We start from the raw sequence: 23,647 nt of genomic DNA, 5'->3' as shown, positions 1-23,647 counted from the left end.
TTTATTTACAGCATGATTGTTGAATGACCAACTCTAAAATGGTCGGACCAAGTATCATTATCCTAATATTATATAGTATCACCAGCACTCACAAGTTGCATAATTGTCATAAGACTATTCTAGATGTACCAGTTTCTTTTAGACCATTCTTTATGTAACAAGTTGTAAAATTGTCATCAGGCTATTCTAAATATACGAGTTTCTTTTGGACCATTCTAAATGTAGTAAGTTCTTTGGACTCCAATTTGGTCCTTTTGTTCATAGGCTAATATATATATATATACACACACATGTAAATATTCATTATCTATACGTACCATTTATTATAATTGATCTTGTGGACTAATATATATATATATATTCATGTAAATATTCACTATCTATATATACTACTTATTTTAATTGATCTTCTGCCAATTAATCACTAGATACCCCATATGTTATAACTACATAAAATTACAAAATCATCCCTGTTGAAAGCCTCAAGCCTAGATTAATATTCTTTACATAACATGCACAAACCTGGAAAATTAATATAGTTATGTTTAATTTAGTAATTTGTCACAGATTTTTAAAAGATATATAGCGACTGAAATTGAAATTGAAAACACTAATATTATTTGTTTGTGATTTTTTAAAACTCCAAAATCACAAGTGTTTTAAATAAAATAAAAGACTTTATAATAAAGAGCTAAAATCCTTAAAAAGGACACACTATTGTATTTTTCCGTAATTAAAGTAACAAGTTGTAGTCAGTGTTTTATTATTATTATTTTTTACCATACGGAAGGATTTAGTAATTATGAATAAAGAGAAAAGAGAGAAAAAAAAAACATATAAATTTTTTGCATGAAGAAATATCCTTATCCTTAATAATTCTTAATAAAGAAGAATATAATTTTATAGCATATGTAATGTGCAATAGTTTCGTCAAAAGAAGAATAGAAAGTTTTAGACACAATCAAACCAAATTAAACTATGAAAATCCACCCGTAAGCATGCCGAACTCTGACTGCAACACACAAAAACACAATTCCCCAAATAAAGGAAATGGTTAATAATGTCAAATTCACCACAAGCAAGAGGATGTTTTGGGAGGTTGACGTATAAGAGGGAATGTTGTTTTATCTTCATGTCGTCACTAAAATCACTGCAGGAAATTATAAGGTCTTTTATTTTATTTATAATCAGCCCTTATTATAAGGTCTTTTATTTTATTTAAAACACTTGAGTGGTTTTGGAGTTTTAAAAAACCACAAACAAATAATATTAAAAGACGCTTATATTGTTCCCTGCACACCAGGGAGTAAACTGAACAGGACTGTATATCTATATATAAAAGAAAATCTGTAAAAGTGAACTGAACACATCATTGGCATTTTAGCTCCATCTTTGCATGGCTCACCAAACTACTCCATCTTTGCATGATTCACCAACTGAAATCCTTCGTAACTGAAATCTTTATATACAAGTGCATATATAATGTGCACGTTTCTTTGTCATATGATATATCTCTACTGCGCCCCATATCTAATGCAAGACTTTTATTTCATTCATTCATTTCAGTTCAATTGTTCGTAGAGAAAATTATATATATATATATATATATATATATATATATGGAGAGATGTCAAAATAAAAAAGTGGGTGCGGAGTGCTTGAGGAGGAAATTATGCCATGGTTGGTCTGCTTCTCACCTTCTACAAACGCATGGAGATCAACATTTCTCCAATGGGAGTGGAGTGCTTGAGGAGGAAATTATGGGTATGTGAGAAGGTGCCCGGGACGGGCTCCGGCGAACGTGGCTATCGCCATCACAAGGCTCAGGAGCAAGGCAGCGTTCCCCCGGAAGCTCAGAGACGATGAGTTCAAGCACATACATACTGGGATCCTGACTAGTTCGGACACATGCTGGCGGGATCTTGAAGGAGAACAACGTCAACGGCAGACACTTCGACAAGGGGCTCAAACTCTGCAAAATCACAACACACAACTCCAAATTCTCATACCCATTTCTAATGACATTTACACAATCACCCAATTCTTAGACCTACAATCACCCAATTCTCATACCCTTTTCTAATGACATTTACACAACTACCCAATTCTTAGGCCTTTAGCCCTCCTTAAAGATAGATGAGCAAAAGCCCAAATATGCTTTTTTAAGGATTCTGTTGGTGAAAATTATGGCGGATTGAATGTAATTGCTTGATTTTTTTTATTATTATTATTATTTTAAAATGAATTATTTGATTAAACTCTCTCTAGCCTACATGGTCTTCTGTGATCCGATTTGGGTCTGGTGAGGTGAGAAGAAATTAGAGAGAGAATCTAGGAGGGAGGAAAATTTACATCCCATCCAAAAACCATTGGCATGGTGAGACTTCTCAAAACTCAATGACTTGGGAGTATACATTAGGTATGCCAAATTTTGTTTTAACCATTCACAACAATACCACAATCAATTTCCACATGTTAAAGAAATATTCTAGGTTCCAATATAAAAGACAAAATTAATAGAATTTAAAAAAAAAAAAATCTTTGCAATGTCAAGCCTACGACAATAGACATTTTCTTCCAAAACTTCCCAGCTAATTCAATTCTGAAGTAAATTATATTCCCGTTATATTTAAAGCATAAAACTACTGCTTATCTACAATCTGAAAGTAAATTGATGTTCAGATAATAAATGCAAGATATAGTGGAAAGCTAGTGTTCATCACTGAAAGGAAGTAAATAAGTCAAGAAATGCAAAGAATAGTATCCTAATTGAGCATAAACTAAAGGGAACAATAGCAAATGTGGGGACAGAAAATGTTTCTCAATAAGTCCCTCACGCTGCAACATTCTTCGACGACCAACTCTCATTATAAAATACAAAACTGAAACTCATTTACCTATTTTCAGTCGAAGCCAAGCGATCAAGTAAGTCATTTAATTCCTTGATTGCTAGTCCACCAGAAGTCATCCCCTGCCAGCGTTGCAGCACCTGCTGCACAAATAAAAGAAAATTAGATATCGCAAAGGCATCATCGCTTGGTGCATTGATAACTGTTTGAACTGTCAAGTGGGAGAAAGAGTAGCCACTTTGTGCAAATAATGTCAAATGTTAAGTTTATATCCGGTATATCCCTCCCAACACCCTTGATTAAGACCACCACTAGGTGTCATGCGTAAAGCAACAACGTTCAATGATGTCTATGTTTGAAACATGATATCAGATCATGTCATCCAACTTAAAGCCCAACAGGTGAATGTTTGTAACTTACCAAGCCATTTCATGTTGTTCTATGTATAGTTCCCATAAAACAACATTCCAAAAAAATTATAACACTTAATCGGTAATTTGAATTTCAAATACAAGACGTCAACTCAAGACTCTCAAACATAGCATTAGAAAAGTGACTCGGGGGAAGAAACAGCACACACCTACATAAACATGATTTTGAAACCATAATTCCATCGATGCTTATTAATGGAGGGACAATTACAAAACCAAACCATTGCAACCTTTAGAATCAACAAACTAATGCTTCAGTTGAAAAAATTCAAAGCTTCATTGAATTCGTCAATATTACCCATATACGCATTAGATGATAAAATGTAAGTGCGGATGCAACCTCTATCTCAGAGTTTATTATATGTGTGTGTGTGTATATGAACCCTCCTTGTTTATTTTATTTTTGAATGGAGAGTTTCGGCCTCTTCCAAATTTTTTAGCGTAAACCCTCTGAGGCATGCTCTGATGCGCCGCCCCAGTTTCATTTAATATATATATATAACTCGTGTAAATATTCAATATACTTATTATAATTGATCTTAATGGTGCCCTGCATGCAATTAACCACCAGGTCGCCCATATCTTATAAACTCATAACTACATAAAATTACAAAATCATCCCGGTTGAAAGCCAAGTCTAGATGAATATTCTTTACCTAACATGCATAAACCTGGAAAATTAATATAGTTATGTTTTAATTCAGTAATTTGTCACAGATTTTCAACCTAGAAAAACAGATATATATATATATGAATGTATATATATATATATATATATATATTTAAGAAAATCTGTAAAAATGAACTGAACACATCGTTGGCATTTTAGCTCCATCTTTGCAGGGCTCACCAAACTCCTCCATCTTTGCATGATTCACCAACTGAAATGCTTCGTAACTGAAATCTTTATATATAAGTGCATATATAATGTGCACTTTTCTTTGTCATATGATATATCTCTACTGCGCGCCATATCTAATTCAGGACTTTTGTTCATTCATTCATTTCAGTTCAATTGTTCATAGAGAAAACTTTATAAATATATATATATATATATATATATATATATATACACACACACACATATATGTATATAATATATAGGGAGAGATGTCAAAATAAAGTTGTGGGTGTGGAGTAATTGAGGAGGAAATTATGCCATGATTGGTCTTCTTCTCACCTTCTACAAACGCATGGAGATCATTTCTCCAATGGGTGTGGAGTGCTTGAGGAGGAAATTATGGGTGTGAGAAGGTGCCCAGCGGAGCTCCGGCAAATGTGGCTATCGCCGTCACAAGGCTCGGGGAGCAAGGCAGCATTCCCCCAGAAGCTCAGAGACAATGAGTTCAAGCACATACATACTGGGATCTTGACGAGTTCGGATACATGCTGGTGGGATCTTGAAGGAGAACAGCATCAACAGCATACTGTTCGGGCTCAAACTCTGCAAAATCACAAAACAAAACTCCGAATTCTCATACCCATTTCTAATGATATTTACACAATCACTCAACTCTTAGACCTACAATCACCCAATTCTCATACCCTTTTCTAATGACATTTACACAACTACCCAATTCTTGGGCCTTTAGCCCTCCTTAAAGATAGATGTAGCAAAAGCCCAAATATGTCTTCTTTAAGGATTCTGTTAGTGAAAATTGTGGCTGATTGAATGTAATTGCTTGATTTTTTTTATTTATTTATTTTTTAATGAATTCTTTGATTAAACTCTCTCTAGCCTACATGGTCTTCTGTGATCCGATTTGGGTCTGGTGAGGTGAGAAGAAATTAGAGAGAGAATCTAGGAGGGAGGAAAATTTACATCCCATCCAAAAACCATTGGCATGGTGAGACTTCTCAAAAACTCAATGACTTGGGAGTATACATTAGGTATGCCAAATTTTGTTTTAACCATCACAACAATACCACAATCAATTTCCACATTTTTGAGAATTTTTCTAGGTCCCAATATAAAAGACAAAAATTAATAGAACTTAGAAAGAAAAAAAAAAAATTGCAATGTCAAGCCTACAACAATAGACAATGTCTTCCAAAACTTCCCAGCTAATTCAATTCTGAAGTAAATTATATTCCCGTTATATTTAAAGCAGAAAACCACTGCTTATCTACAATCTGAAAGTAAATTGATGTTCAGATAATAAATGCAAGATATAGTGGAAAGCTACTGTTCATCACTGAAAGGAAGTAAATAAGTCCAGAAATGAAAAAAACAGTATCCTAATTGAGCAGAAACTAAAGGGAACTATAGCAAATGTGGGGACAGAAAATGTTTCTCATTATAAAATATTCTGCAGCAACCAACTCTCATTATAAAATACCAAACTGAAACTCATTTACCTATTTTCAGTCGAAGCCAAGCAATCAAGCAAGTCAATTAATTCCTTGATTGTTAGTCCACCAGAAGTCATCCCCTGCCTGCGTTGCAGCACCTGGTGCACAAATAAAAGAATATGAATTATTGCAAAGGCATCATGGCTTGGTGCATTGATAAATGTTTGAACTGTCAAGTGGAAGAAAGAGTAGCCACTTTGTGCAAAAAATGTCAAATGTTAAGTTTATATCCGGTATATCCCTCCCAACACCCTTGATTAAGACCACCACTAGGTGTCATGCGTAAAGCAACAATGTTCAATGATGTCTATGTTTGAAACATGATATCAGATCATGTCATCCAACTTAAAGCCCACCAGGTGAATGTTTGTAACATACCAAGCCATTTCATGTTGTTCTATGTATAGTTCCCATAGACCAACATTCCAAAAAAATTATAGCAGTTGAGCATCCAAAAAACAGTAGGACTTTAATCCTTCAAACTCCAAAGTCCAAACTGGCCCTTAAGAGCTCTTCTATAAAGCAAGCATGTCTCATTCAGTAACCCATAACATGATCATAAAGCCTTTGTAATAAAAATTAGCGTAAAAGCCTGATTAGGGATGATAACTACATCCTCAAACTTGCTCATAAACAAAAGCACGCGAGTTTCACTGATTAGCCAGCTTTTTACGATAAATCAGTAAATTAAAATGATGTAGACAGGTATTCAGGCCTCTTCAAATCAAGATAAACCATTATTCCCGTCTAATTTGATTTTAAAATGCCTATAACAAAACTAATTATGCGCTAAACACCAATATGGGTAGGATATGGCATATTAAGAAGCTCGTAAAGGCTCAAAGAAGATTATGGCTGAAGCAAATCTTTTTCTTTTTTTTTCCATTTTTGTGACCGTTCTTGGGATTGGGGAGTGTGTTAATGAAGTAATTGAACATCACATCAAAATAAAATTATTTATGCATGGTTCAAATCTCAGTAGAGTGACATGGTTTTATCTGGTTCATGAACAGGAGGGCAAAACGAAAAGAAATGAACATCAATGTCGAGCAGTCAGAAAGAGGAATAAACATCAATGCCCAGTAGTGAGATGAGGCGCAAAACATGCAGATAGATGTATAAAATTTCATTATCTTCTACACGATCGATGGAGAAGCCATCATCAAAATGGGGCTCGACTATTCCATACCATACTGCTTCCTTGTGTATATATATACTCATAAATGATATTTGACAGATGGTAACCGTTATTCTTGGATGCATGCTTGGAGATAAAAATTATTGGAGAGGATCCAGTGCCATTTGTAATTTTTGTCTCCAAACATCTCCAAAGATGCATCCAAGGGTTAAAAATATGCCACACCATCATTTATTTCTTTTCTTTTTTTCCTTTACCTTTTTTTTTTTAAAAAAAAAAAAATTGAATTCTGGATGAAAGTACATCATGTGCTTAATTGAACAAGTATGAAATCAGATTTTTTTGAAAACCTGAAATTACTCTTTGGAATGACATAAAAGCCCCTCCCAATTTCCTATATATTTTAACACAAAATGCCTTGTTTGGATGGGATGTAAATTCATTAAAGAGGTAGTAAACAATTAAGTATGACATACAGTTTCTACAGCACAACTTGAATAGGATTAAAGAAGGATGAAGCCATGTAAACTAAAAACGAAACCCAGCAATAATAAGATTATACACCATAGGAACAAAAGATGATCGTCGATATTTTTAATCAAATATTGCACAAAATGAACCAGATCAGCTGACCAAGAATCACATACTTATTCAATAATCAATAAATGTATGCACGCAAATATGAATGTACTGTATGCATGAGTGTGAGTAGTTTGCTTGAAAAGTATGTGGACAAAAAATTGCTCATTAACAATCAGGTACCTCACAGTTTGCATCACAATAAAGACATCAAGAGTTTTACCATCCTCTTTAAGCATCTCCAAAAGTGTTTCCATTGCTTATCCCCTATCACAATGAACAAAATCAGAAGTAACACGGAATTGGTGGCAAAGAACTATTAAATGATAACAATTAATTACATGATTGTTCACATTATGACTGACTAAACTTGAAAAATGGGGGCAGAATATAATGTATTTATTTGTTTTTGGATAAGTAGGGCATAATATTAAATTTATATCTGAGGAAGTTCCATTTACATTCTCAAAGGTTCAAGCCACGATCATTTCGCTCCTTCAAAATTTATTAGATGTAGTTCCTCACATCCATTTGGTTCATGAATATATAGTGCTATTTTGAGAAAGGTACAGCAGCAATGATCATGCAGAGTTTCCTTTTGAGGACAACAATTAGTTTGCTCAAAGGCATTAGGAAGCTCATCCTAAAGTCAAACTAGGCAGAAAATAAGGAGTTAAAAGTATGATGGACTATAGTTTTTTCCACCCATATCTGATCAAACTGAGTCATGCAGCCACCCGTTCTCCACGGAACAGGAATGCATCCTTCCTTTCAACAATTTAGTTTCAAGTTGATTGTGTTCCTTCACTAGGCCAGACCCCATGTTGGGAGCACCTACTCCTATGTCAGGTGCTATAATGCCCCAAGTCATAGTTTCTTAGTTTTGCATATGCTTCCATGTAAACAAAACAGAAAAAGCAAAGATCAAAACAGGGTATGCAGGAGAAACGCAAAAAGGAATCAGTAAATTATTGATATAGCTTGCTGATGTTGGGGTTCTCAATCAATCTCGACACATGGTAACAGTAAAATCACTGAAGAGCCCAAGAGGGGGTGCACCCATTTATACAACTTTTTTCTTGCAAATGCATGTGGATGTCACTGTTCAACTCAACAGGAAGAAAAATGCTCTTAACTAAACAAATACTTTGACACCTAAAAATAATAAAAAAATCATGCTAACAGCGCTAATAAAGTAAACAGGAAACTTGCCCTGTTAACCATATAAATTAAGGTTAATCTCATAACAGACTCACTATATAACAGAAATTTTTTCTTATACGAGCAGAATATATTTATGGTCACATTGACAGCAAGAAGAATTTTATACGAATTCTCATTTGAAAAGCATAAAATTTAATATTTGAGAAGATACCTCTACATTCCAAAGGTCAGCACATGCATGAATTGCAACGCGATATACTGTTAACTCTTTACTCAGGAATCCGCCATGCTTTGTCTCTCGATGCTTCAACTGATGACCACCCCTTGGACCTGCTCAACAAGCTCGGTTATCTTTTTCAGGAAAAAGTAAATCAGAAATAATTTAGAAACTTACAGAATAAAAATTTAACAAAAACATTTAAATACTTGAAACTTACTTTGTTCACCGAATCATTCTTATGTGCACTTATATGCCCCACGTAGCAGAACTAGTTTAAACCAAGACCAGCAGCAGTCATATCATGAACATTAGCATACCTAAATGTTGAAGGTAGGTTATTTTATTATTCAATCTATTTTAGTATAATAATGAACATAGACAGGTTAAAAGTCAAACTATAGAACGATATCAAGAAGTTATATAAAGCAACCTATAAAGTAGATAAGTAATGGTTCACTTCACAGTCACAAAGACTTGCTAAAGCAGGTAATTCAAATAAAAATGAGTAACTTACAGACCCAGCTGTGTGACATTAATTGAAGATAGAGATGACCAATTTAAAACAACAGTAATGATTAAAGAATGGATTATTTTATCGGTGCACTAGACTACATTTGAGATCAAGAGTTTGGATTTCTTTCCCACATTAGAGGTAAATTTAGATAATCGATTCTCTTGAATTGCACGGAGCATGCTTTTACAAAGGAATGGGAGATTCATAATCACCAAAACTTGGATTTGCATTCCTCTCATTTTTCTCGGTTTTTCTCTTTTTTGGGTTGGGATAAATGTTAAGAACAATTACCATGAAAAATAGCTCATAATACCCAATTAAATATGATTCTGCTCCCAAAATGCAATTTTATATTCAAACAAAACTAACCTGAAATTAGTAAGACCACTACACGTGAATTTCTAGTATCTAAGTTAAGGGAAAGACCAAAATTAATATGGGCTGACATAGTAAAGAAACAAATGCTAGTTTGGTCACACAAAAATTAAGACCTTAGACAAAGCAGGATCATGTTTCCAAATCATACACAGCCCGCTATAAATAATGCCTGCAAAAGACACAGAAGCATATATATATATACAAACACATGTAGATTAATATGAATTTATACATACACACAGACACAGACACACATATACATACACACAATGTAGATGAATAAATTTATATATATATATATATATATATATATATATATATATATATATGAGTAGTATTGAGAAAATGGAGAGACATTCGAAGTGAGGGAGGTAATGACGGTGTTGTACTCTGAATCATTGTTAGCGTCATGGTTCTTGTATCGACGTCCTAGGGCTCGAACAAGTGATCGGTAGAATCTTCCTGAACAGTGAGAAATAAAAAAGGGAAAACAAGATCACATAGTGATGATAGAGGGTTTCTTTGGAGAGAGAAAGCACACACTCTCTCTCTCTAGATGCCATACCAGATAGTAGGAATCGAACCCTTCGACATGAATGGTCTTCATTCCAGTTCTTCGGACTGCGCATAAACCCTGGGTTTGGGATATGAGAAGATGGACACTTGGCTCGCGCAAGGGGAAGGGGTTTGAAAACTTTGTGCACCGTTAGTTGGGATCATATATGTCAAATTTCTAGGATTTTTTATTTTTTATTTTATTTTTATCCAATTTCTACGATAATTCTATATCAGGTTTTTGGCTTGATAATTTTAAATGTCTTGTTGATAATTGGTTGAACAAAGGTCGTATATTAGTAATAGAATATATAAATATATTGAATTAAAATATTCAATTGAAATAGAATATTGATGTTGTGATATTTATTATTGTAATTAAATTACTTTTTAGGAACAATTACCAAGTACCGAGTAAAATTTTGTTACAAATTCAAATTTTGAATTCATGGTTTGACAATATGCATTTTGAAGTTGTTTCTACAAGTTATGTAAGAATTTTAAGAAGAAAAGAAAAAAAAGTAGTTTGGTAATGTTCTTATTCAAAAATAAATAAATAGAAGTCGACAAAATTATTCTAGAATTAGAACAATCAAACTAAATCCAATTTTGTATAAAGTTTATTTAGTTTGGTCTCAATGACACAAGTTGGATTAGTTTATTCCCGATGAGCTTATCCATAAGCAATAATAGTATTAATTAAGTGCCTCAGATTGCATTATTGAGTTTTATTGTCACAATCTGTCTTTATAGATAATGAGAAATGTTTTAACGGGTGCATTTTTCTTTACCTGATAGGATATAATTGATTTATAATACTATAACGGGATATCACTCATGTAGGAGAATATATTTGGATAATTTTGTAGATGTGTTTTGAAAAAAATTATGAGGTTAAGAGGAGAATGTCAAAAGAAGACAATATTTACATGTTGCGAGGTAAATCTTAGCAAATGAATTAATTAATTAATATATTTATTTATATATAGTAGAAATCTGTTTTAGATTGTGAATAAATTTATGCCCTCTTTTAATGGTATAGAATTAGTGTTTTGAAATTGGAATTGAAAAAAATAATAATAATTTAATTTAAAATTTGAGCTCATTTTTTTCCAATTTTAATTTCGCAAAATTATCATAATACAATAAGGCCATTATCTCATCTCATCTCCATTTAAGAGAGGAGTCCGACAGCTCGGACTTGGTGTACTAATTAAATAATCTTATACTGAATTAATTGTGCAAGCTAGTGAATTGACTTCCATTTCAATTAACATTTTGGAGAATTCATACTTACATATATTAACACCAAAAAAAAATTACATTTAATAAGCCTTCAAGGCAAATAAGTTACAACTTAGGACCGTATATTTGATTCCATGTAAAATAGGTATATAATAAACTAACAATCACCCAAATCACAAATGCCTAGAGGTCTAATTTGAGGATCTAGTATCAAATTTCATCTATATATATATATATATATATATATATATATATATATATTCTTTGATAATTGAATTGATTAGGGAGGGAGCTCATCAAACAGGTAAAGTGACAAGAGTTGATGGGCCATTCTAAATGTGCCAATTTCTTTTGGGTCAGTCTATATGCAACAAGTTGATTGGGCCTCCCACTGCTAACCTAGATAGGTTTAATATAAGCCTCTTGTTGAGCTCCTTTTTGTTGCCTTTATGGTCAGTGGGCCTATACCCATGTAAATATTCATCATCCATACCATACTTATTATGGCATGCTTCTGTTCTCTAATTTAAATAAAATAATTGACATTAATGGTGTAAAAATGAGGTCAGCCAATTATCATTCAGTTGTTATAACTACATAAAATTACAAAATCATCGTTGTTAAAAGCTGAAGTCTACATTAATAAAATTACAAAAGCATCCCCGTGTATTTAATATTGACCACACCTAATTTGTTACAGATTTTAAACTTAATAAAAAAAATGTAAAAAAAATCAAGTATTGTAAGAAACTCCCTGAATTACAAAAAAAAACTTCCCTAAATTATGAATTTGTTACAGTTTACCCATTAGCTTATCGGAAAAATAAAAAACTATTTTACCCTTGTTATAAAACGACACAGTTTCGCCCAACACCCTACTCTCCCTTTACAACCAACCATAAACACTTACAAGGCCCAGAGAAAAACAAAACAGAAATCAAGGGCGACGGTGAAGGGGGTTGAGGTAGGAGGAGGAGATGGATCTAGTCGAGGTGGTGGTGCTGTTGTGGCGGCGGCGGCGAAGTAGGTTGAGGTGGAAGGAGGAGATGGATCTAGTAGAGGTGGTAGTGTTGTTGTGGCAGCGGCTGTGAAGGGGGTTGAGGTAAGAGGTGGAAATGGATCTAGCGCAGGGGGGTGGTGTTGTTGTGGCAACGGCGGCGAAGGGGGTTGAGGTGGGAGGCGGAGATGGATGTAGTGGAGGTGGTGGTGTTGTTGTGGCGGTGGCGAAGGGGGTTGAGGTTGGAGGAGGAGATGAATTTAGTATAGGTGGTGCTGTTATGGTGGCGGCGATGGGGGTTAAGGCCAAAGGAGGAGATGGATCGCCATGGACGGTGACGATACTAGAGTCACTATATCCAATGAGATTATTAACGCCGTGAGAAAAACAAAATAGTCTTTTCTTATTAACCCCGTGAGAAAAAACGAAATTTATAAAAAATTTCACGTGAGATTTTCTTATGTTTATAAGTAGAATCAACCACTACCTCATTAACACGTTGATTCAACTTTAAGGGAGGGATTTATTTATAAAAATTCTACTCGGTAGTGCGCTAATAAAATATCTAATTTTAAAAATTTTCTACAAATATCTATATATATTTATAAAATTCTTTACATTTAGAATATTTCAAAATCTATTAATTTATATAAACCCTCTAATATTCTAAGAAAGTCGAAGAATCTAAAACATAACTTTGTTTATACTATAAAAAAATAATAATAATAAATAAATAAATTGGTGTTATAATGGAATGTCACATATTTAGAGAAATTGTTATATAGTACCGGCTTATCACCATTTGACGCTCGAAAAAAAAAAAAAATCTTAGAGAAATTATTATATTTTCCTAGAACTATAAATCTTAACCAATTTTCATATGACACATTAATAAAAAAAATTGATCACAACTTAAAGACACATTTATTGACGTGTCACGTGATAATTACCCGAAACCAATAATCCGAACCATGTAATAATTTTTCATAAAAATACTAAGCTTAACTAATAGGGTTAAATGCTCTGCCTTTTGAGTTTGCCTTTACTGCTCTCCCAAAAAAATATATATATATAAAAAATAAAAATAAAAACCCTTCCTTTAGATTTGGTTAATTTTGACTTTTCACCCCCTCCCCTTAATTGATCTTGAAAAGTCAAAAGTCAAAATTTGGCTGGTCTCCTCGGCCAGCCTATCACCACTCAGTCCATTTGTTTAATCCTTATGAATTGGGCTTTTCGAAATGGATCCCACGGACCCACTTTAGGAGGTGGACAGGTACTCATTAATTTCCATTCCGTGAGCACTCAACAATGTACTGTATTTGTTTCCACCGATTGTAACTTATAAGAAATGACAGTAACCCTTTGTTTTACTATTAAAAAAGTTATCATTTGATTCGGGGTTATTGTTTCCGTCCAATCAGAAAGTAACGCATAAAATATATATATATATATATATATATATATGTAATAATTTCTCATGCCAATGATCATGCCCGGCCAATTAATTTTGTCATATTTTCATTGGCCAGTCATTAGTATGCTCGTTTGGCTCAGTTCCTCCATTGAGCTAGAAAAAAATAAAAAAAATAAACAACAATACAGCGCAACAAGTATGTGTGTGTGTGTGATTTGAGAAAATATATACAGATATCATGGAGATTCAACGAAAGACTTTATTAAGTGAACACTCTCTAAATACTAGGTACTAATTTATTCTCTCTTGACATACATCAAATTCTAAATATATATATTTTTATATGGTACAGTGTATTACAAGAGTGTTATATACGATGTCACATTAAGAATAATGACATTTATTAAAGAAAAATCGTTCTTACTAGACGTTTTGTAATAAAGCTGAGCACAATTTTGAATACCTAAACACACCCGCAAACTACAAAAAAATTTAAAAATTCCTTATGTGTTGGAGTGGTGATATTTGGATGGAAGAGCTCGACAATAATCTTTGACCGAATCCATTTAATTAGTTATAAATATAAAATATAAGAAAGTTGAGAATCACACTTTTTTATATTTGACATGCAGTGATTAATTAAAAGTTGAATTTTTTTGTCCAAACTCCTCAACTTAAAAATCATTTTACTATGTGTTATAAGCAGAAATATTTGCCTAACAAAGCAGCCCACCATAACTCACTTCGTTTAAGATGAATTAAATATCAAAGAGAAGGACATGGACGTGGACACTGGACCATGTTTTGCATACTGGATAAGCTTAGCTGAGAGATCATGGTTTGACAGTATGCATTTTGAAGTTGTTTCTACAAGTTATGTAAGAATTTTAAGAAGAAAAGAAAAAAGTAGCTTGGTATTGTTCTTATTCAATAATAAATAAATAAAAGTTAACAAAATTATTATAGAATTAGAACAACCAAACTTAATTCAATTTTGTACAAAGTTTATTTAGTTTGGTCCCAATGACACAAGTTGGATTAGTTTTGTTCCCAATGACCTTATCCGTAAACAATAATATTAATTAAGTGCCTCAGATTGCATTGTCGAGTTTTATTGTTACAACTTGTCTGTATAGTTAATGAGAAATGTTTTAATGGATGCATTTTTCTTTACATGACAAGACATAATTGATTTATAATACTATAACGTGATATCACTCGTGTAGGAAAATCTATTTCATAGATGACATCCACATTTGGATAATTTTGTAAATGCGTTTTGAAAGAAATCATGAAGCCAAGAAGAGCGTGTGAAAATGAAACAATATTTACACGTTACGAGGTAAGTCTTAACAAATGAACTAATTAATTAGTATATTTATTTATGTATAGTAGAAATCTTTTTTAGACTGTGAATAAATTTGTGCTCTCTTTCAGTTGTATAGAATGGTGCTTTGAAATTGGAATTGAAAAAAAAAAAAAATTAATTTAAAGTTTGAACTCATTTTTCGCCGATTTTAATTCCACAAAAATGTCATAATCCAATAAGGCCATCATCTCATCTCATCTCCATTTAAGAGACGAGTCCCACAATTCCGACTTGGTGCACTGATTAAATATTCTTACACTAAATTGGCTAAACAAGCTAGTAAATGACTTCCATTTCAATTAACATTTTGGAAAATACATACTTATATAAATTAACACCAAAATAAATTACATTTAATAAGCTCTCAAGACAAATAAGTTACAAGTTAAGACTGTATATTTGATTCCAAGTAAAATGGGTATATAATAAAGTAATAAACTAACAATCACCCAGTTCACAAATGCCTAGAGGTATAATTTGAGGATCTAGTACCAAATTTCATCTATAATTTGATAATTGAATTGATTAGGGAGGGAACTCATCAACGATCAAACAGGTAAACAGGTATAATGTTTGGTTGTCGCAAAATATTCATGAAGAAAAAAAAATATTAAAATTTAACTAAAATAACTTACTCATTAATTTTTGACAAGTTATTTTATATGCTTCGCCTAATGGACTCGATCTTAACCTCGACCTTTGCAAACCACCAAAATATAATAATAAAAGAAAATATTTTACCTAAAAAAGGAAAATATTTTCTGAGAAAAATATGGTAAAATGAATTTTTTTTTTTTTTTTTCTATTTATGCATGTCTATTTCATTGTTCATTTATTTCTATTTTGGTGTGAAAAATTAGTATAACATATATACATATTATCATATATATAAATAAGAATATACATATATAAGTTTATTGCCACCAATTTGAAAATGGTGGAGTGACCATAAATTTAATTAACATGCCTTGGCTGCTAATAAAATTAGCCAATTCAATGCAATGTTCATTGCCGGCAATTGTTGATTCAGTAACTAAGTTGCATATCCATTTAAACTACTTTTCTTTAGACTTCTAAATATATAGAAATTGCCAACATTGATGTTTATTAAGTACTGCAATTGAATATAGGATCAATTAATTATAAAAACTAACAATTATATTCATTGAATGACGATTATATACTCAATCCAGTAAAACGTACTTTGCAACTACTTGAACTTGGTGCAAGACTTCTAATTTTTTCATTTTACTCTATCTAAGGCTATAGTCTCATTCGAATTAGTTGTCACCATATTTTTTTTCTTACAAGCTCAATTCACGTTAAATTTTATTTATTTATTTATTTTTTGGGTAAATATTTTTGATATTTCCATTCCCCTTAAAGAATCATGTGACTCCTCGGTATTTAGTAATTTTTTTTATTTCACATGCAAAGGCAAATCTAGAAATTGTCAATGGGGTGGGCTAAAATTAAATATAAATTTAATAACACAATTTTTTAAACAAAATTTTTTTATTAGGACTTGTTTGGTTTGGGCCTTTCTTTTAGTATTGTAACTTAAATGACTTGGGCTTGTTTGGGTGGGCTAATACTAATAATAATTTTTTTTTTTGGCTGAATTAAAATTACCAATAGTAATTATTATTATTATTTTTTATTTTATTTTATTTTTTTTGGGTTGGGCTGGAGCCCAGCCCTACCCTAGATACGCCATTGCACATCATGTACGGATCTTCTTAATCTACTATCTCTCATTTTGATTTTTATCTCAATTATAATGTTCAATTATTTTGTTGACAATCATTAATAATGTACAATGTTGTTGCTTACAAATTACAATTCTTTTTCTTTTAGATTTAAATTGAAGTTGTGTTTAGACATGGAATTAGAAAAAAATTAAATTCAGTTTATTTATTTATTTTTCTCTAAATCAACCAATAAAATATTAATATATTCCGAAGTAAATCGAAATCCATTGTTGACAGTGACACTGGCTTCGTTAGGTGTAAATTGTAATCATATTATGTTCACTACAAACCACTACGGTTTTTAATTTTTATTTATTTATATATTGAAGTACATTTTTATATATTGGAGTACCTCTTTGAAGCAGTATTATCCGTGTCGAGTTTGTATCAGATACTGACATTTGTCTATACTAATTTTAGCTCAGCCATCCAAAAAAAAAAAAATATTAATAGAATTAGCCCACCTAATCAAGCTCAAGTCAACTCAGCTACTACTATACTAAAATAAAGGCCTAAGCCAAATAAGCCCAGGATCCGCCTAACCCAAGGCCGCCTAGGCCCTCAAAATTTATAGGCTAATGGATGATAAGTGATTAGACCGATGGATAATAAGGTACTCTTGAGCACAACAATCCAACCACTCTAATATTATTCTTAACGTGGCAGTCTATTGTAATTTATTGCTAAGTAAACGAACATTTTAAGAAAATAACAAATCTTATCTTTTAACTTGCAAAAGCACTGGCATATAAACAATGGTAACATTTTGGCCCAATAAGAATTGAACATTCAAGTTTCACAATCCAATTCATCATCCCAGAGTCAATCCTAGCCGTCCACAACAATTAAGAAAACACAACCAGATAGATCTTCAATTGTTCAATACTGTTCTTGAATTTCGGCCTCCAGAATAGGGCAAATCATTTCTGCCTCCCCAATCGCCTCCATCTTTATACTCGTTCTCAACTCTGAACTTGCCCTCTCTCTCTCTGCAACTGCAAACTACAAGATCTACAAGAATCATAAGTTCAAAACCCATATATTTCAGTTTATCTATCTGTCTGCAAGAATCAAAAGTTTAAAACCCATATCGGCATATCATTTCAGATTGTTCAAAAAATCAAAACCCATATCTTTCAGTTTCCATCGCTCGCTGTTCCAATTCGGGTTCGCCATTCGCAAGCTTCAGCCGCTGGCCCGCTGTCTCTCAACTCTCAAGCTTGCCCCCCTCCCTCTCTGCAACTGCTAACTTGTATGTATGGGTTTTGTTTTAATATTTTTTTCTAAATCAACTAATCAAGGTCTGTTATTCTTGTTTTGCAAACTAAATATCACACACAATATAAAGTAACAAAATTTGCATTGCATTTTGAGGTAATCTACATTTTATTTCAGCAAAACAAATAATTTTTTTTTTTTTTTTTTTCTCTATAACTTCTATTTCCGTTTGTCTGTTTTTTTTTTTTTTTTTTTTTTTTTTTTTTTTTTTTTTGTCAATTATGTCTACAAGAAAATTTGATTCTGGGCATGAAAAAAGGGAAAAAAAAAACAGAAAAAGAAAAAAGACAAAAAGCAAAAAAAGCAAAAAGATTCTAAATTGGATTAGAAATCTGCATAAATTGAATCTGAACTAATTTTTATCAACATGCCAAGCTTCTTGAAGATGGAAATCTTTTCAGAACTAAAAAAAAAAAAAATATCATAACAAGAACTTTGACAAGCAAAAGTACTTAATATAGGGTAAAGCTCTAAAGTTACTTCTTGAAAATTAAAATACTTACAAAAAGCATGCTTTTGAGTGAATTCCATAGTGTTGGAAGGGGCTTGCCATGAAGTACCTCATACTCTGCTTCCACTAGTAGATTCTCAAATAGGATTAGTAAATTGGTCAAAAGAAGAGATAAAGAAGAGATAGGGTACTGAGTGGTGAATTGTTCAGAAATAAATTGGTAATTTTTTTATTATTAATTACCCAAATTGGATTTTCTATGCCTTAATCAGTCATTTGTGTAAAGAAACATTGTTAGTGAACTAACATTGAATTAAACAACTGTTGATTTTGGTTGATATATTTTGATTTAGCCCACCCCATTGAGAAATACTGGATGTTTTGTTTCACATAGAATTACAATCTGTGTAATGCACGAAGGATATATTCAATCTTTCTGCCATATTTTTGTTTTCAAATTTTGGTTTTTGATTTTCTTTTGTTATTAGAATGTAGAATATCAGGATATTGATTTGTTAATTTTGAAGATTATTCCTAAAATGATGCATTGTACTTTGTTATTGGATTAATTTAACATAAAAACTGAGTATAATATGTGCTAATCACACCTATCCGTAATCACACCTCTCCATGGATAGGTGTCCAACATTTTGACTGAAAGCATAGTTGGATTGGGTTTGATACATGATACAGATAGTACTTAGATGGTGTTGTTTTAATTGTTATGAGTGAGATTGTGAAACCTCTTACTCACAACTTCAGTGTTTTCTTATTTTTAGGGTTAACATTGGCTTTAACATTTAGCAAGAACAAGGTTCAAGAAACATACCTCCTCAGTCATCAGGTAACAAACTCTTACTTTTTCTAAAATTTTAATTGGCATTTTTAGCTATTGGTTATGTTTATTTATTTATGTTTTACATATTGATTTTTTTGTTTTTGTTTCTACATACATATATATAATATTGTTATGATGTGATGCTCAAACAATTTATTAATGGGAATTATTGACTTTGAAGTTTAGTTTTCAATTTCAGAATATATGTTTTACAAGTTTATTAACGCTTTTAAAACTTTTCATCTTTTGTCGTAATAATATAGGTCTCTTTTCTGAAAGAAGAGAGTTGAATGGCATGGGAGGAATAGGAAAAAAGGAAATAGGTATGTTTTTTTTTTTTGCCTAGCTAATTGAATTATATAAATCCTCTTATCGTTGTAGCAATGATGTTGGTTTTAAAATGACCAACTATGATAGGAAGTCTCTTTCAGTTTATCTTAATCAAATATATATCTATGCAAGGGGATTACGTGATTCTAGATATTCAGGACTTCTAAATAGATGAACCAGAAAATGAAAGCTTTCCATTCTCTCTGGTTGTTGAGATATTGCTAAAGTTATTAATGATTTTAATGGGGCATATGTCGTCACCCACTCACACTTGCTCTGTATGGACAACAATAACACAATTTCTATCTATCAGATATCATACCCGCCTACATATATTATTAAAAGTTATAATGAACATAAATTTAATTAATTTCTGATTTTTGAGATCCGGTCTTATTTACATTTACTTCACTTCGGTAGTCTAGTCGTAATCGTTGCTGCAACTGCTTTTTAACGTTGGTGGTTGGTTGCAGATAAAAATAAGAGTAATGCTTGCATCCATATTTTCATGCCATGTGTCCCATACTTAAGATGGGTAATACCCATTTTTACGAGTTATACCCGTTTCCCTTGTCAGTCTATTCTCTCTCTCAATATTCAGAAAACCCAATTTTTGATCTTCATTGTTCTTGGTTTGGATTTTTCGTCTTGGTTTTCATTATAGGGTGGTTAGGGAAACCTCCACTAGATGTACCTGGCTTATCTAATAGCCATATCAGTTAAAGCAAAAAAAATCCTCTATTTGAACAAAGCAAAGGAGGTGGGCGAAGAATCTTCATTGTTCTTTTGGTTTTAACTTTTACCTACACCCCAATTTGCTTTTTGGGCTTTGACACATGTGAATTGACTCTATTGACTCTTTTATCCTTAATTTTTTAATACAATTTAATACAAAAAAATCTATAATTCTAAAAGACAGAATTACCGCTCTCTGCATCTAATACACACAACACCTAACACCCCTCTCTGCATCTCTAACACACACCACCATTACTGAAGTCCATCATGCCGCCGCGATCGAATCAGCCATAGTCCCCTTCGATTAATCTACCAACCTTCTTTCAGCATCTCTCACCCTTACTTTCCTCTGTACAAAGTACTGAAAATGATAAAAATATCTTCGCTGTAACTATTCTCTTTTATTTTATTTTATATTTTACTGTTTATATAGTTGAAATGATAAGAAAGTCACGGGTTTTGAGAGAATGATGAAGTGGAACATCACTTCACACTTTGAAAGATAAACAAACTGATTTTGTGGCATATATGAATTACATAGTTCGTAAAGTTTCATTTTAGTTTCCGCGTCTGAATATGTATTCTTCCTGGAGTCATCCATTTAGTAATTAGTGGTTGATTGTGTTTGACATGACCAAGACTAGAATATTAGTGGCTATTTATGCAAGTGCCTTTACGTTCTTCCCTCACAGCATGTCTTTTGCCTCTGGCTTCAACTACTGCTCCCCAAATAACAAAACTTCTTACCACATTTTTAGTCTAAGATGGACCGAGTTCCTCCTGCTCGTTTATGCTGACATTTCACATAGGACACAACCAGTAGCTGGTTCTCGTGAACAAACATCATGCCAGGATGATATCTTTCTCATACTTGCAGTTTTACTTGATCTTCCTCTGTTTTGCACTTCCCCCGTGAAACCTTAAAGAATTCTAATTTTACTTTATTTTCCTCTGTGATTGCATTTTTACTTGATCTTTCTGGTGCTTGCAATTGTGGCAAATTGGAAGTTATCTGAAAGTATATTTAATATATTTATTTAATTTTTTGCCTACCTGATTTTGAGGAAAGTTGTCACTAAACTCAATTTCCTGATAGTTGAGCTCATCTGAAACCACTTACCATAGTCCCCTTGATTGATCTACCAACCTTCTTTCAATATCTCGCACTTCGACTTTACTCTGTTGCATCTATCAATTCTCTCTCGTGAGTCATGATCTTCTTTTGGATTTTGTCATAAAATCATGCGAAACTATTTTTGACGAGGCTTTTGTGATCATGAGACTTAATAGTGATTATGTGCTCATTGCAATTGAGGCAAATTGGAAGTTATCTGATATGAATATAGCTTAATTTTGTTGTATGGTTTTTTAATTTTTGAAATTTGAAAAGACAAATGACTTATCCGAAACAAATTATGAAAAAATACCACTCTATTTTAGCATTCTTTCCATAAAACTATCATTTTAAACTCTCAAAAAGTGCTCGTCAATCTAGCTATCTCAAGCAGGGACGGAGCCAATGAAAACTTAGGGGCAATTTTGTCAATTAAGTTTTATGATATTTTAGATTAAAATGAATTTAAAAAATTGGGGGCAAAGTTGTCTTTTCACACATTTTAAATACCGTCAATAATGGAAAAGTGGCATTGGACTTAAGTGATAATTATTTTCGAAAATTGTTTTAACGTGATATTTGACTAAATCTAAAGGGGCCGTCAATGAAATTAATCCTAATTTCTATGCATACAAATCGATAATTGTGAATGGAAATTCAAATGAAGGTGTAATTAACTAATTTAATGTGCATGGATATATATATATATATATTCAGAAAAATCATGTGGGACGTAGTCAAAAAGAAAGTACCAGTCCAACAGTTGAGCACGCTTCTTCATTTAGGAGTTTGGCTGAACTGCTCATTGTGGGCACTATATTCACTCCCCTGGGTTCATCTTCATTGGGGATTATTTGCTATATGTGTATTTGGAGTAGCATTGGAGACAGTCTATATGTGTGTGTTTGCTACGTATGACACTACAATAAAGGTGCGTAGTAGTTGAGCACATTAATTGATTGAAATTTATCATATTTATAACATATATTTTTCTCTTTAGCTCCATTGTCCGTTTGTATTTCATTTCCAGAGGACCGTTATAATATGGGGTTGCTCCTTATTGCTTTTGGCGATCATTATTGCTATCATATCAATATTTGGTTATGGATTTGTTTCTGCGTTTCACAGGTGTTTATGTATCTGTCTCCACTATACACCTTGGTAATCCCTTTTTAATTCTATGTTACCTTTTATTTTTGTTCCTTTTTAATTCAATTCTTAGTTTCAGCGGCCGTTTGTTGTTAGGTTTAATTTTGTATTTTTATTTTTTATTATTATTAATTTTTAAACTCATTTCTTACTTTCATTGGCTCAGAAGAACACTCTTGATGGAATGCCACTTTGGCCATTATTATCAAGCTTCCTAAACGGCATACTATGGCTCATCTATGCTATGTATGTTGAAATTTGATCTATACATAATGGTAAGTCTACAGTGAGCGTTCAATTTATTTTGTTTGTTGTGTTGTTAACAAACTTAACTTATAATTACATTTTTATAGATTTCAAGCTGTTTGGTATCATTTCCAGTTCAATCCAACTAGTTGGTTACCTGTACTATTGTTGCCATGAGCGTGAGGCACCTCCTCCTCCTCAGGTTGAGCTTCAGCCTGTTTAAGGCAAGGTAGAATGGGAAGAAATGCTGCATGGAAGTGTGGATTTGCTGTCTATCTTTATGCCCTTACATTTCTTCAGTGTTACGTTGTTTAACTTCTTGAAACTTTGACTTCTTTATAGATGTTGAAACTTTCACTTCTTTATGGTGGTTAATTATAGAGAAAAAAATGTATAGATGTTGATATCAAAGAAATAAGGATAAAGACTACCAAAAATTCGGATCTCCTACTCAAATGGTGTCAAGACGTGGGAAACAAAATACAACCACCAAAAAATTTAGAGCACCAATTCAAATTGAATTAATCTTCAAATTGAGACTTTT

At 32.4% G+C, this 23,647-nt stretch overlaps 1 protein-coding gene and 1 long non-coding RNA gene across 6 annotated transcripts in view; one reads left to right on the top strand and one right to left on the bottom strand.

The window, feature by feature from the left end:
* Positions 1-1,191: 1,191 nt before the first annotated feature.
* On the bottom strand, positions 1,192-10,458 carry LOC132315718 (uncharacterized). Of its 5 annotated transcripts, none has more exons than XR_009483780.1 (8): positions 9,739-10,458; positions 8,951-9,050; positions 8,725-8,843; positions 7,533-7,616; positions 5,639-5,730; positions 4,461-4,724; positions 2,898-2,989; positions 1,192-1,972 (listed from the first exon to the last, which is right to left on the bottom strand). It is a non-coding gene; the product is annotated as an uncharacterized LOC132315718 (long non-coding RNA). The 5 variants fall into 5 exon arrangements; XR_009483782.1 differs by having other exon boundaries at positions 10,015-10,458; XR_009483781.1 differs by having other exon boundaries at positions 8,951-10,087; positions 10,191-10,458.
* Positions 10,459-19,793: 9,335 nt separating this feature from the next.
* LOC132315716 (bidirectional sugar transporter SWEET4-like) overlaps positions 19,794-23,647 on the top strand; it is a 35,999-nt gene continuing 32,145 nt past the window's right edge. The window contains exon 1 of the mRNA XM_059814077.1: positions 19,794-19,849. Coding sequence (XP_059670060.1) covers positions 19,822-19,849 — 28 coding nt within the window. The 5' untranslated portion in view covers positions 19,794-19,821. The remainder of the gene's footprint in view (positions 19,850-23,647) is intronic.

This window comes from Cornus florida, unplaced genomic scaffold (genome assembly GCF_030987335.1).
Source record: "Cornus florida cultivar Cherokee Brave unplaced genomic scaffold, ASM3098733v1 CherokeeBrave_3.0.0_Hap2_Chr07, whole genome shotgun sequence".
In the NCBI taxonomy this organism is placed as follows: Eukaryota; Viridiplantae; Streptophyta; class Magnoliopsida; order Cornales; family Cornaceae; genus Cornus; species Cornus florida.
This window is presented reverse-complemented; position numbering and strand designations above follow the sequence as displayed.